Source organism: Pongo abelii, chromosome 23 (assembly GCF_028885655.2).
Source record: "Pongo abelii isolate AG06213 chromosome 23, NHGRI_mPonAbe1-v2.0_pri, whole genome shotgun sequence".
Taxonomy (NCBI): Eukaryota; Metazoa; Chordata; class Mammalia; order Primates; family Hominidae; genus Pongo; species Pongo abelii.
The window spans coordinates 39,367,554-39,380,414 of NC_085929.1; the positions used below are offsets into that span (position 1 = coordinate 39,367,554).

Sequence of the window (12,861 nt, forward strand, 5' to 3'; positions counted from 1 at the left end):
CCCCCAGCCCCCATGCTGTTGCAGTGGCAGGGGGGTCATCATCTTCCTGGAAAGGCAAGAGATCGGCTCTGGCTTTGCTCAGAGCCCGGCTGTGATTCTGCCTCATTTCCAGCTGCTCTCCTTACCACCCCCAACCCCCCACCCCACCCAGATCAGGTCCAGACTTCTTCCTCCTCTGCATTCAGACGCAGCAAACTGAGTCTCTTCTGCAGGATGGGCTGAGGCTCAGATCTGATGCCATCTCCAGGGCACTTCCCTGACACCCCTCCCCTGAGACGGACTTCATCTCCTCTTGGCTCTGTCCTGGCTTTCCATCCTTGCTTATATTGCTGAGCCTGCCTTACTTGAGTGTCATTGCTGGTCTCTCTTACCTTTGGCCCTTGAGTTCCTAGGAGCCTCATGTATCTCTCTATCCCTACATACGTCTAGCACAATACTGAAACACCTTCCTGGCTGCTGAACAGTTGTGTATCTGACCCTGTGAACCGAGAATTGCTATTATCCCCTTTTGATTGAATAAGACTTAGAAAGACTGGTCATTTGACAGAGCTTGCACAGGAGTTATTTATCTGTTTTTAAATTACCCTTTGTGTGTGGCACTTTATACATGAAATCACACTTAGCTTCCCATATTCAGCAAATACATATGAGGTGCCTGTTGTGTGCCAGGCACTCTTCGGGCAGCTTTGGCTACAGCAATAGGTAAAGCAAAGAACCTGCTGCCCAGGGGAGGCTTACATTTTAATGGGGAGAGATGATCAGTAAAGAAGCAAGTTAATGTATAATGTCAGATGGTGGCCAGTGTCTGATGGAGCACAGTGTCGGGGGCCAAGGGATTGCGAGGTGGGGGAGAAATGTGCATGGATCAGGATCAGGGAAGGTCCCCCGCCCAAGTGAAGAAAGAGTGTTCCAGCAGAGGGAACTGCAAGGTCAGAGACCCTGAGAGCATGCTTGGGTGCTAGGGTGTGCAGCAGAGCGAGCTACAATTTCCTGAGATTAAGAAGGCCATGAGAGCCCCAGGTGCAGGGAAGGCCTGTTATCTGGAGCTCAGTGTTGGATGGGTCGAATTTGAGATGTTTTATTAGGCTTGCAGGTATAAATGCAGACTAAATGTAGACTCTGGGATATATAAGTAAAAAGATCATCAGGGAGGGGAACAACATACACTGGGGCCTGTTGGTGGGTGGGGTAGGGGGAGGGAGAGCATTAGGAAAAATAGCTAATGCATGCAGGGCTTAATACCTCAGTGATGGGTTGATAGGTGCAGCAAACCACTATGGTACGTGTTTACCTTTGTAACAAGCCTGCACATCCTGCACATGTACCCCAGAACTTAAAATAAAAATACAATTTGTTTAAAAAAAAAAAGGTCATGAGAGTTCTAGGTTGGCGGTGGCAAAAGTGTGGGAGCTGTCAGTTGTGCAGATGGTGCTGAGACCCACAAGCTGGAAGAACATAGCAGGACCACGAGCCTGCTCCTCGATGACTGGACTGAGCACCAAGGTGGTCATGGGTGACTTCGACAAGCACTGCTTTGGAGACGTTAGGGGGGAGGCTGCCTAGGTTACTGCAGGCACCCTTGGAGGCTGGTAATTATCACCCACAATTTATCTGCTGGGATGGGAAGTGACTTGCCCAAGGTCACACAGAACAGGGCAGCGACTTCGCCCAGACCCCACGCGCTCCATGCCTGTCTTTCATTCCAGTACGCCGTGATCACTTCTCTAGTTTTCTTGATCTGTCCTTTCAGCTTCTGAGTCTTTCGGGAGGATTTTTTTGGGGGTTGGGATTGTGGTGATCAATAGGCTGGGAATCAGAGGGACCCAGTCCAGGCAGGCCCCTCAGGCCTCTGCTTTTCACCCTTAGTTCCGAAGGCCCTTTCCTCTCACCTAGACATCATCAAAGCATCCCCAGAGAGGCAGCAGATATCTGAGAAGGACCTTGGGAAGGGTCACTGAGGAAGGTTCTCAAGATCCTGGGGGGATGAGGAAATGCTGAATCACAAGAATCTTTTCGGGTTCCTCTTGCTGTTTTCCTCTGATTAGTAAATTTAAGAATCTACAAGTAATCACCATCAGCAATATAACAGTGTATCATTTGTCTAGCTTCAGGGTTACAAAGTACCTTGGTATGTATACATTGTCTCATTTAATTAATCAATCTAATTAACCTCAAACTTCCAGTGTTGGGAGAAACCTTAGGGAGCATGTGGTTTTGTGGTTTCTAAGTTATTTGTTTTTATTCCATGAAAGCCTTGCTGGGGAGCACAAAGGTCTAAACAGATGATATGATATACTGTTATACTGCTGATGGCGATGACTTCTAGATTTTTAATACTAATCAGAGGACGTGTGTTTGTGTGTCTGTGTAAGTGATTGGGAAGGGTGGTGGGTGGGTGATGAAAGGGATGTGGGGCTCACTGGGAGCTTATAAAGGGTCCTTCCTTTTAGGTATCAATCTTCTTCTCTGATCCTCTGCGGTGAAAGTGGGGAGTGCAGTAAAATTATGAACTATTTTGCAACCAGTGAGAATCCCATGTAAAGGTTTTTAGCTGGTCTGCTATCCTGGGGGACCTCCCTTTTTTTTTCCCCCACTAGGATGCAAAACTGCTTACAGGCTACCTGATCCTCATTGTCCATAGTTGGAAAGTAGGGACATTAATAGCCACAACAGTAGCCACCTTACCAGGTTGCCATGAGGACAGAGTTAAAGAACATGTGCACGTTGCCTGGCACCTAGGAGGCATTCGATAAATGGTAGTGGTTGTTATCAGTATGTTCTAGTTCCCTTCCTTCTCCTCTAGATTCACTAATGTGATGCTAAGAAAAGCAAGCAGTTTGTAATTCTTGAATGGGTGAGCAGCTGGAAGAGTGAGAGCGCCCGGCTCTGCCCTCCTTGGGCAGGCTACATTGTGGAGTGTCCAAGGTGGGCAGGAAAAAGACTTGCTTAGCGGGCTCCAGGCCGACCTCCCTGTGGGTCCCTGACCTATTGCCTTTGCCATGAGCACTCTGGCCTCAGCAAGGCCCCTCCCTTTGTCATCCTGTGGGAGATGATAAAATACACACGAAGTGGCCGTGAGACAAGCTGGATGACAGGGATCCCTCTTTCCTCTTTTTTGGTGTGTTTTCATGGGTAGGGCATCATTCCAACACTTCCAGATCCCTCTTTTCCTCCAAGTCTAGGCCCAAGATGCAAGCCCATGGTCCAGGCTTTTCTTCCTACCTAGAGTCTGCCTGCTGGGGTCCCATCAGAAGAGCAGCCCCTTCCCAGGAACTGACACTAACAGTGACTTCTGCTTTTGAAGAAATGCAGTCTACCCACTAACCAGACGTCCCTTACTTATCCTTGCTGTCCTTTTAAAAACCATGCCTTAAAGCAACAAAATCATTCTATGGGGGCTTTGGAGAGACAGGAATGGGGGTGTTGTGTGTGTGTGGGGGGGGGCGGGGGGGTGGCGGTGGTATCTCACCTGCTAGATAGCATGAATCAACTCCTAAGTCATGGAGAGGATTTGTACTGCTCTTCCGTTGATGCTACCATGGACGGAACCCGGACTCCTAAGTTAGTATACATTAATTAGTTAAGGAGTCCTTGATCCCCAGACCAGCCAAATGGGTAGCATTGTTGCTCGGCCTTCTAGTCTGCCAGTAGGAAAGTACAACCATTAGGTCGGGGAAGAAGGGTCTGGATTTGGTTGACAATGGTTGGATGGGGGATAGAAGCAGAGGGAGGGCAGCTCAAGGGTATCTTGCCCCACTCTGTTTATGCTGATGAACAGCACATGTGCAATTTCTGGAGACACACCAGTAAGCTTTTCTGGAAACTCAATCCCAATTGCCATTGGAAAATTGTTCTTTGTTCAAAACTTGTGTCACTGTGGTCCACACTGCTAGAGCTGGAGGTGGGGAGAGGCAGCATGAAGGTATATTTATGGAAGAGGTGTGCCTTGTTTACCTTGCTTTTGTAAGCTCTTACTAGCACTCTTGCCCAAACAGATATTCAAAGGAAGCAAAGACAGTTCAATAGAGATATATGCCTCTATGCCTGGCTTCTCAGGTGCACGATATATTCAAGAAGGCCCCATATATATTTATAGATCGATGTGCCAATTATATAAGTATACACATCGTAGTTAGTTTCTTCTTAGATACTTTTACATTGAAATACTGCTTATTCCTTAATCAATCTCTTCCTTTTTTCTTTCTTCTTCTTCTTTTTTTTTTTTCTCGCTGAGACAGAGTCTTGCTCTGTCACCCAGGCTAGAGTGCAATGGCATGATATAGCTCACTGTAGCCTCAAACTCCTAGGCTCAAGCAACCCTCCCACCTCAGCCTCCTGAGTAGCTGAGACTACAGATACATGGCACTGTGCCCGGCTAATTTTTTTAAATTTTTATAATTTTTTATTTTTTGTAGAGACAAGGTCTCACTGTGTTGCCCAGGCTGGTCTGGAACTCCTGAGCTCAAGTGATCCTCCTGCCTTGGCCTCCCAAAGTGGTGAGATTATAGGCATGTGCCACCACACCCAGCCTCTTCCTTGCTTCTTTTGACCACCAGACCCCTAGAAGCCCAGATTCTCTTCCTAAGAGCAAAAGAGATTCTAGAGAGACAAGAGAGGCTCAGAGGCTGTGATTCACGCTGAGCCTCACCTCTCCCTTCTCTGATTGGTGCTTCTGTACCTTGGAGACTAGTCCTCTAGCCATAAACTTTTTTTTTTTTTTTTGAGATGGAGTCTCGCTCTGTTGCCAGGCTGGAGTATGGTGGCGCAATCTCGGCTCACTGCAACCTCCACCTCCTGGGTTGAAGTGATTCTCCTGCCTCAGCCTCCCAAGTAGCTGGGACTACAGGCGGCCCCATGCCCAGCTAATTTTTGTATTTTAGTAGAGACGGGGTTTCATCATGCTGGCCAGGATGGTCTCAATCTCTTGACCTCGTGATCCGCCCACCTCAGCCTCCCAAAGTGCTGGGATTACAGTGGTGAGCCTCCGCACCCAGCCAGCCATAAACTTTTAAACCTTATCTCCCCACTAGACTAGCCATCAGTGGAAGCAGGAAATAGGACTTCTATTTCTTGTTGTCACCCTCACTAGCACCCAACCCAACATTCCAGACACCAACCTAGTTCACGCCTATGTTGGTTTGGCTGTTAGGGGCACTGGGTAGACAGTGTAGGGGCCATACTCCAGCATGAATGGGAATAAAGACAACCTGTGCCCAGCCTGGCCCATCTGTAAAGCTGGCTTCTAGCCACCACAACAAGGTGGCAGGAATGGCTAGACATGCTGCCAGCTACCAGTTTGAAAAGTGTCTTCTGTTGTTGGAAAACCACAACCTCCCCCCACTCCACTTCCCTTGTTCCCTGTGGCCCCTGGGCCAGCGAATGCCTCGGGAGAACCCTGATTGCCAAACAGGAGAGTACAAAAGAACACACATTTGAATTACAGAGGAGAAACTGGAGCAAATACGGACAGATTAATGCACAAATCAAATAGGTGGATCTGGGGCTGGCCAGCAATTCTACTTTGGAAGGACTTTGAGAATCTATTTGGAGGGCAGAATGTAACTTAATTTTAGTTCAGTTTAGTGAAGTTTTGTTTTTGTAAGGAAAACACTGGTGTGGCCTCTTCACTGGGCCATCTCTGCCTCAGACTTTTGGAACCATGACTGTGATCTTCTTTGGGTGGTCTTGGTAGGCCATTCTTGGGTTACACATGGGTGGTAAGGTGGGATGGGTACACGTGATGGAGTAGGCACTCCTGGCCCCAAAATACCTCCTATACTTGTTCTGACTAGTTCATCTGTGCTTCTCCACCTCTCCCTGAAGTTCTGTAAGGCTAGGATATTTTTATGAGGTTGCCTTTCTTCTCATCCTAGGGAGAACTCCCAGGCCTTAGCTTATAGTGCATGTTAGAAGTCTGAAGATGGTATGCCCTAAGATGGAATAAAAATAGACATCACGATAGTGGTGATAATGCTAATAACAGTGGTAGCAAACACATGAGGTTTGGGATGGACTACACACTGTTCTCAGTGCTTATATTAATACGACCCTCACAGCAACTTTATGAGGCATTACTGTTATCATTCCCATCTTACAGATTGGGAAACCAAGGCATAGAGAGGTTTAGCAACTTCCTGAAGGTCACCCAGCACCAGGGCTGGGATTTGAACCCTGGCTATCAGGCTCCTTAATGCAATGCTATGTTGCTGCTCCAATAGTAATAAGCAAATCACCTGTTAGCCACACGAGAGGCACTGGGCTAAGAAAGCCAGGGAGATTTAGGAGGAAAGGGCCCCAGAGAGATCATACAGTAATGGTGGAACCTAAACTCCAGTGCAGCTTCCTGACTACAAAAACATATTCTTTTCACTGAACTATCCTCAGATGAAAAGGTTCCAAGCTCAGGCCATTCGGGGTAAGGAAGGAGTTGGCTGGTTGTATGTACAGAAGCTTCCAGCAGTACTCAGCTTTATGGGGCAGGTCTGCTTGTGACATCTTCTGTCTAAATCAAGTCAAGCCATTTTTGAACCAGGATGTTGCTATTTAAAGGAATCCCTTTTGCCTTGCCCCTCCCACCACCCCCCCCAGCCAAGACTCGCTCCCTTGTTTACCTTCTGTGTTAATGAAGCAGAGAAGATGGGTCCAAATCATTTCAGGAAGAATCAGTGGTAAAGGCTGGCAGACATGCCTCTGCCCAGAGGTGAAGCTGTTTTAACCTGCCTGTGAGAGTATGGAGGAAACAGTCCCCGGGGCCTCCAGGAGGCTGGCTTGTTGCCGAGAATACTACCGCAATGTTAGAAACAGAGGTGGATGCAGGATCTTGAGAGACATTGGCCTGGGATCTCGCCAACCTCTCGTTTTTACAGCAGACTTGGAAACAACCACTCGCCTCCTCCTAATTTGAGCTGCCTCCGCTAAATTGCTCACTTTGCCAATGACTGTGTGTTTTGCCATCCCTGGCAGGGAAGGTCTGAAGGGGCCATTGATTCATCTGAACCCTGACTTCATGTCTGACTGCAAGGGTAGGATCCAAGCTCATTTGGAAAGAAACAAGACAGAATCCAGTAGGGATGAGGAATCAGTTCTTAGTAAAGATTTTTTTAAAAACAGAGATTAGATCAAAGTCATCAGTGGAGCATCCACAATGAGGAAGGATAATGGAGCTACCAAAATATGTGTGTGTTTGTGTTTGTGTGTGTGAAGGGTATTTTACTTAACAAGCATTTATTGAGTATCTACTCCTTTTTGGGCTAAGTGCAACTTGAGATAAGAAAGAATGATAGGATCTCAGGGCTGAAAGAGTTCAATTTGTAATTCAAAGTATGACTGCATAAGCAAGCCCCATTCCAATTCCTGTTGAGGTCTTAGCATGGAAGTATCCAGCACCCTCATCACACCCCCTGACAGAGGCACTCTCTGCCCTGATGGCAGCCCCCCTGCCTTTTGTTGCTGGTTCTTATTATTAGATGATTTTTTTCTTTGGTTGAGCCAATGAATGTTACTCTCTGCAATTTCCAGTTTTTGTATTCAAGACCTGTCCATGTGCTCCTCCATGTGCCAATTTTACAAATACCTGAAGACAGCTCTTGGGTGCTTCTTTTTCACACAAAGTAGAAAGAGAAGCACAACCTTGTAGAATCTAAAAGTCAAGTCCTCTCTTCTTTGTGTTCCCAGTGCATGTAGCAAAATGCCTCTCTTTCAGCCCTCGACCCACTGGGTGTAATTACTTTTGTATTCACAGTTAACTAATATCTACTGGGTAACTCCTTTCTGCCAGACATTGTAGTGGGAAATTTCATAAGCTCTTTTGTTCAATCCTGATTCCAATTCCCTGATGTAAAGAGAGTTATACCCTCTTTATAGATGAGAAAATTGAGGCTCAGAAAGAGGAAGTGGTTTCACTTCTTGGTCAGTTTCCTTATCTAGATCATGTGGATGCTAATACTGCCCTTGTAAGACAGTTAAGAGCAGTAAATAAGTGAAATGTACTTGGCACGTAGTAGGTGTGCAATAAATGGGAGCTGTTTTCACTGGAACAGCCCTTCCATGGTTAGCCCATTTCATTTTTGGTGATGATAATGATGATGATATTAATAACATTTGTCTAGTACAAACTATGTCCAAGACAGTGTCAAGAGTTTCACATTTGTCATCTTGACTAATCCCTTCAGTTCAAGAGATTCGTATCATTATGATTCCTGTTTTATAGAAGAGGAGGCCAGAAACAAAGTTACTTACTTGCATACAGTCATATAGCCATAAACAGCAGAGCTGAGATTGGAACAGTTCTGTCTGGCTCCTGAGCCCCCACTCCCAATTGCTCCTTCTTCTACCACATCCCCATGGAGCTCAGACTCTATTGCATCCCTTGCTATCTAAGCACTGGTTACCAAGGGCTCAACCAGAATGCTAACTGGGGGCACTGTGGGAAGCTAGGGTGCACCACAACCCTGTAGACATGTCAAGATGTGGTGAATTAATGCATGCAAAGGAAGAGCCCCAAATGAGGTGGTTAGAAAGGGGCCCTGGTGGAAAGAGAACTTGTCCATGGCATTGTCAGATGGACAAGGGAGGGGGGACAATGGCTCTAACAGAAGTAGGTTTTGGATTATGGTAAAGTCACAAAGTCAAGAAAATCCCCAGGGTTGGCGGGGGTTGACTATAGCCTTGGAAGTTCTGGAGCTGGCAATTGTGAATATTTGGGGTAATTAACTTGAATGGTGGCTGCTTCTTTTGCCTCCAACCTCCCTCTCACCCCAGGGAATTCCCACTCTTGTAAACACAATCATCTATTCCAGTTGGCTCCAAGGTAAGAGTGCAATTCCAGGCTCCACAGAGGCTAGCATGCCCGCCCTGAGATGCTGTTCCTGATGTGGTTCAGGCCTTCCTAACCTCTTATTGTCTCCTTCTGTCTCTGCAGTGATCCGGGCCAAGGTGGTGGGGAAGAAGCTGGTAAAGGAGGGGCCCTTCGGCACGCTGGTCTACACCATCAAGCAGATGAAGGTAGGTAATGTCATCACTCTGGCTCCAGGAAGGTTTTTGGGTTTTTGCCAGAAGAGTCCTGGCTAAGGGAGGCAAAGTGGGTTGGAACTGGGGTGTGTGTCTAAGCACCAGCCAGACCCAGCCCTTCTGCCTGCTGGAGAGGGAGCTGCTGGAGAGGGAGCAGCATAAAGGGATGGGTAGGGAGGGGGCATGGGGCTGCCTCGTCCAAGAGCCCATGCAGGTGGAGTCACTTCAAGGCACTTGTTAGGAGGCTGAGCTCTGGAGCCAGATGGCAGATAGCCTTGTTAGCTGGTAACCATGAGACCTTGGTCAAGTCACTGCCCCTCTCTGGGCTTTAATCTTCCCAATTGTGAAATGAGGGGGTTGGACTAGATCATCTCTATGGACTCTTCCAAGCTCTGACTATCCGGGATTCAACAGTGCTTACAGGTCTCCTGCAGCCACTGAGGTTACAGCTTAGGTTTACACCCCTCAAATCTTTACATGGAAACTGTGCTGATCACAGGAACCTCATCCCAAGGCAGGAACTTCACCTTCCTTCCCTATTTTCCCAGCTGATTGTCTTCTTGCATCCTAGATAGTTAGCAATGTTTGCTAAGCATATTCTTATCATTAAACATATTACTGAGGATATGAACATCATGAAGCACAGGAAGGAGGTATGCCCTTAAGAAAAAGAACACCAGATTTGAAATCTAGAGAACCTGCCTCCTAGTCTCAGCTCTACTCCTAAATAGCCTGCTTACCCTGGGCTTGTCCCTTTTCCTGGGCTGCAGTTTTGCCACCTGTTAACAGTGTGGGGTTGGGCTTGGTGCTCCTAACATCCTCTCTAGCTCCGGCATTCTAAGCACCCTGGGATGTGGGCCGTGTTACTTGTAAGGAGGAGCAGGTGGTATACAATGGAAGGGTGTACTGGTGATTGCCTTAGCACAGAAGACTGGGGCTTCACCTTGAATAACTCAGCAACTGGCTCATCACCCCATCTTTGTAAGCACCTCTCTACATGCAGAGCTCCCAGCCAGGAGCCAGGGAGGCCGTGAGGGAGATACAGTTTCCATCTTTAGGAACTAAAGTCAGGTTGGGAGAGAAGAGGCATGTACGTGTGTGACTCATCAGAAGTTCAATGTGGGGTGTGCTGAGGTCCACAGGAACTGTCCAGCCCTTTAACTTATTGCTCATATTTGCATCCCTAGCAATTAGGGTAGGACCTGGCATGCAAAAGTGATTTGGTGAATGCTTATCCGCCTAATACGGGCATGAGGGTGAGACCCCACAGGCCTGGAAACTCCCCAGAGGAGACAAGCCACAATGTCCAGGTAGAAGGGAGTGGGGGAGTGACGCAGCCCACGATGATACCCAACCATCCCCAAGGCCAACCTCCAGGCTTTCTTATTCCTGTGTCCTGAGGCTGGATGTACTAATTTTGTGGAACCTGTTGCTTTGGATTCAATTTTGCAAACATCCACAGCCTTCTGGTTATGTAATGTCCAGAGTCAGCCCTGGCCAGTTGCCCTTGGCTGCCTAAGCTTGGTCATGAGACCAGCTTATGTCTTCAGACAGCCCTGGGGAGAGAAAAATGGGTGGGGGTGGGGAACCAGCAAGAGCAACAACAACGCAAAAAGCCCACTTTGCAACCTCTGGCAGTCAGCACGGGAATGCCAAAGCATATTAGACCAAGCAGAGGTTCAGAAAACACACGAACCTGCCTGGTCTGGAACAATCCTCATTACGAGACACTCGGTGGTTAGCAGAGAGCTGAGAGGGAAATAGCTGGGAGGCAGCAGTTCCTAAGCCTGCCTGGTTTCCTTCCTACCATCAGGGCCTGGAGACCAGGGTGACCAGAGGCCCTTCCTGTGGGCAGAATGTCCCATTCCCCCTTTCTGGTATCAGACCAGCCACGGGGGTTGTTTAAGAGACCAAACAACACTTGCTAGCCTATCAGCTTCAGAAGACACACTCCCACTCCCAGGCTGGTGGGCTTAGGCTTTCCGTTCACCATCCTTCACCTGAGCTCATGAATCGTGGTGCTGGGAATTAGATGTAAGATCCCTTGTCTTACTTCTGACAGAGGCACAAAGGGGAAATGACTTACTCAGAGTCAAGCATTTAATTAAGGGCAGATCTGATCCCCAAGCTGAGGCATCGGAATTTCTTCCCAATCCTGTGTTCTTTATATGACTCCCAAATCTCCCTGCCATCTTCCTTTAATCATCAGTCACCATCTCATGCCTTTTATTCACTCTGACCCTCTATAGAGGGTATCATGATCCATAGAACTGGTCAGTGCCCTTCTATCCAGAGACGCCACTGGAATCTGCTTGTCTCTAGGTACCAGCCTGCAAGTCAAAGAAGATACAGGCTAGAAGTAGAAGTAATAGTCTGTCCATCCATCCTCTCATGCTTCCTTTCCACCCTCTCTCTGTGCTTAGTACTATACTATCAGCTGGGGATACAAAGATAACACTGCTTATAATTATGATAAGACTTGGCATCAGTAACATTTACCGAGCAATTGCTTTGTGCCAGGCATTCTGCTAGGTCTTTGCATAGATCAGTACTTATACTAACACTGTAAAATAGATAACACCTTGTCCTCTGTTTGACAGGTGAGGCAACTGAGACCTGAGAGGTCATAAAACAGTTAAGATTATATGGCTGCAAAGTGGCAAACCTGAGCAAAACTACAAGGTCTTTGCCTATAAGGAGATAATACAGTATGGAGCAGCGGGCTGATTCATCATTCCTACCCACTTTGGGGTATATAAATGCCCACTCCATATGTATTTAGTTCCCAGGGAACAAAAGAGGTCAGCTTGGGTTTGTTGGTTTATCATCCAGCAGTGTAGGGCTGGACTTGTAATATCCTGCAAAGGGTGTATCAGAAAAATCTTTGTAGGAGGGAAGGGGGAGAGGCCAGAGAGGCAAGCCTGCATGAGTTTTGGCACTGGTCCCTGGGAGACTTTGTTCTAGCAGATTAGAGAGTCTACCCTAGAGAGTCAGAAGAGGTGAGCAAGGGCTTCCTTAGAGCAGGACTAAAGGAACTTGGAGAACCTGAGACTCCGAGCCGCCCTGTCTGACCTCTCTCTTCTCTCACTGATGAAAGGCAGGCAGACCTTCTCCCGTCTGCTAACTCTGGAGCCTCTGACCCATCTCTCAGGAACACTTCAGTACACAGAGACCTGCGATATGTGTGTGTGCGTGTGTGAGGGAGCAGGGTGTTAGAATGTTGAGAGAGCTTATTGCAATCCCAAACTTGGAAATTAGCTGGGCTGTGGGGTGAAGGTGAAAGTTTCCAGAACTGGCTGCTCTAAGCTGTGGGGACCTTATCTCCCATCAGGACCATGAGAAACCGATCCACTGTGCCAGGAGTTATTGTTTATGTAGCGGAGACATGCTCTCCGGCTGGCTGCAGGAGACAGAACATGGGGGACATTATGTCCCAGCTGGTCCTGGGAGGGTCCCATGGGGAGACCCGCTGGTCATGTGCTTTGCATGTCCTGACTGTAGGCAGAGCAGACCTCCAGGGACTTCCTTCCTTTAGTGGTTTGTCTAACCAAATGAGCAATAGCAGGGTCTCGCCTTTGAAGCTCCAGCTGGAAGCATCTTTGACCCCCAGCCCACAGGGAACCATTCTTCTTGCAATGCCCGTGGCTCTTCCTGGCTTAGGACTCTCATCCAGCCCTCTGCAGACTGGCTCCATTTCCACATTCTCTGCCTGTCCTGCTAGACAGATTGCTGTGTAAAGATCATGCCCGTGATAGCTCAGTCGGTCTGTAGATAAGAAGTTGTGGGTTTAAATGAGTCCATGATGTACACCAGCATCCAGAACAGTGTTGATCTTTGGTAGGCATGCAAGAC

The 12,861-nt window shown here is 47.7% G+C and overlaps 2 protein-coding genes across 7 annotated transcripts in view; one reads left to right on the forward strand and one right to left on the reverse strand.

Moving 5' to 3' along the window:
- SYN3 (synapsin III) overlaps window positions 1-12,861 on the reverse strand; it is a 545,178-nt gene that overhangs the window by 328,107 nt on the left and 204,210 nt on the right. The gene's annotated exons all lie outside the window — the stretch shown is intronic.
- The window catches only part of TIMP3 (TIMP metallopeptidase inhibitor 3), a 62,539-nt gene that overhangs the window by 40,029 nt on the left and 9,649 nt on the right, over window positions 1-12,861 (forward strand). The window contains exon 2 of the mRNA XM_002831045.5: window positions 8,921-9,003. Within this exon, the coding sequence (XP_002831091.3) occupies window positions 8,921-9,003 (83 nt within the window). The remainder of the gene's footprint in view (window positions 1-8,920; window positions 9,004-12,861) is intronic.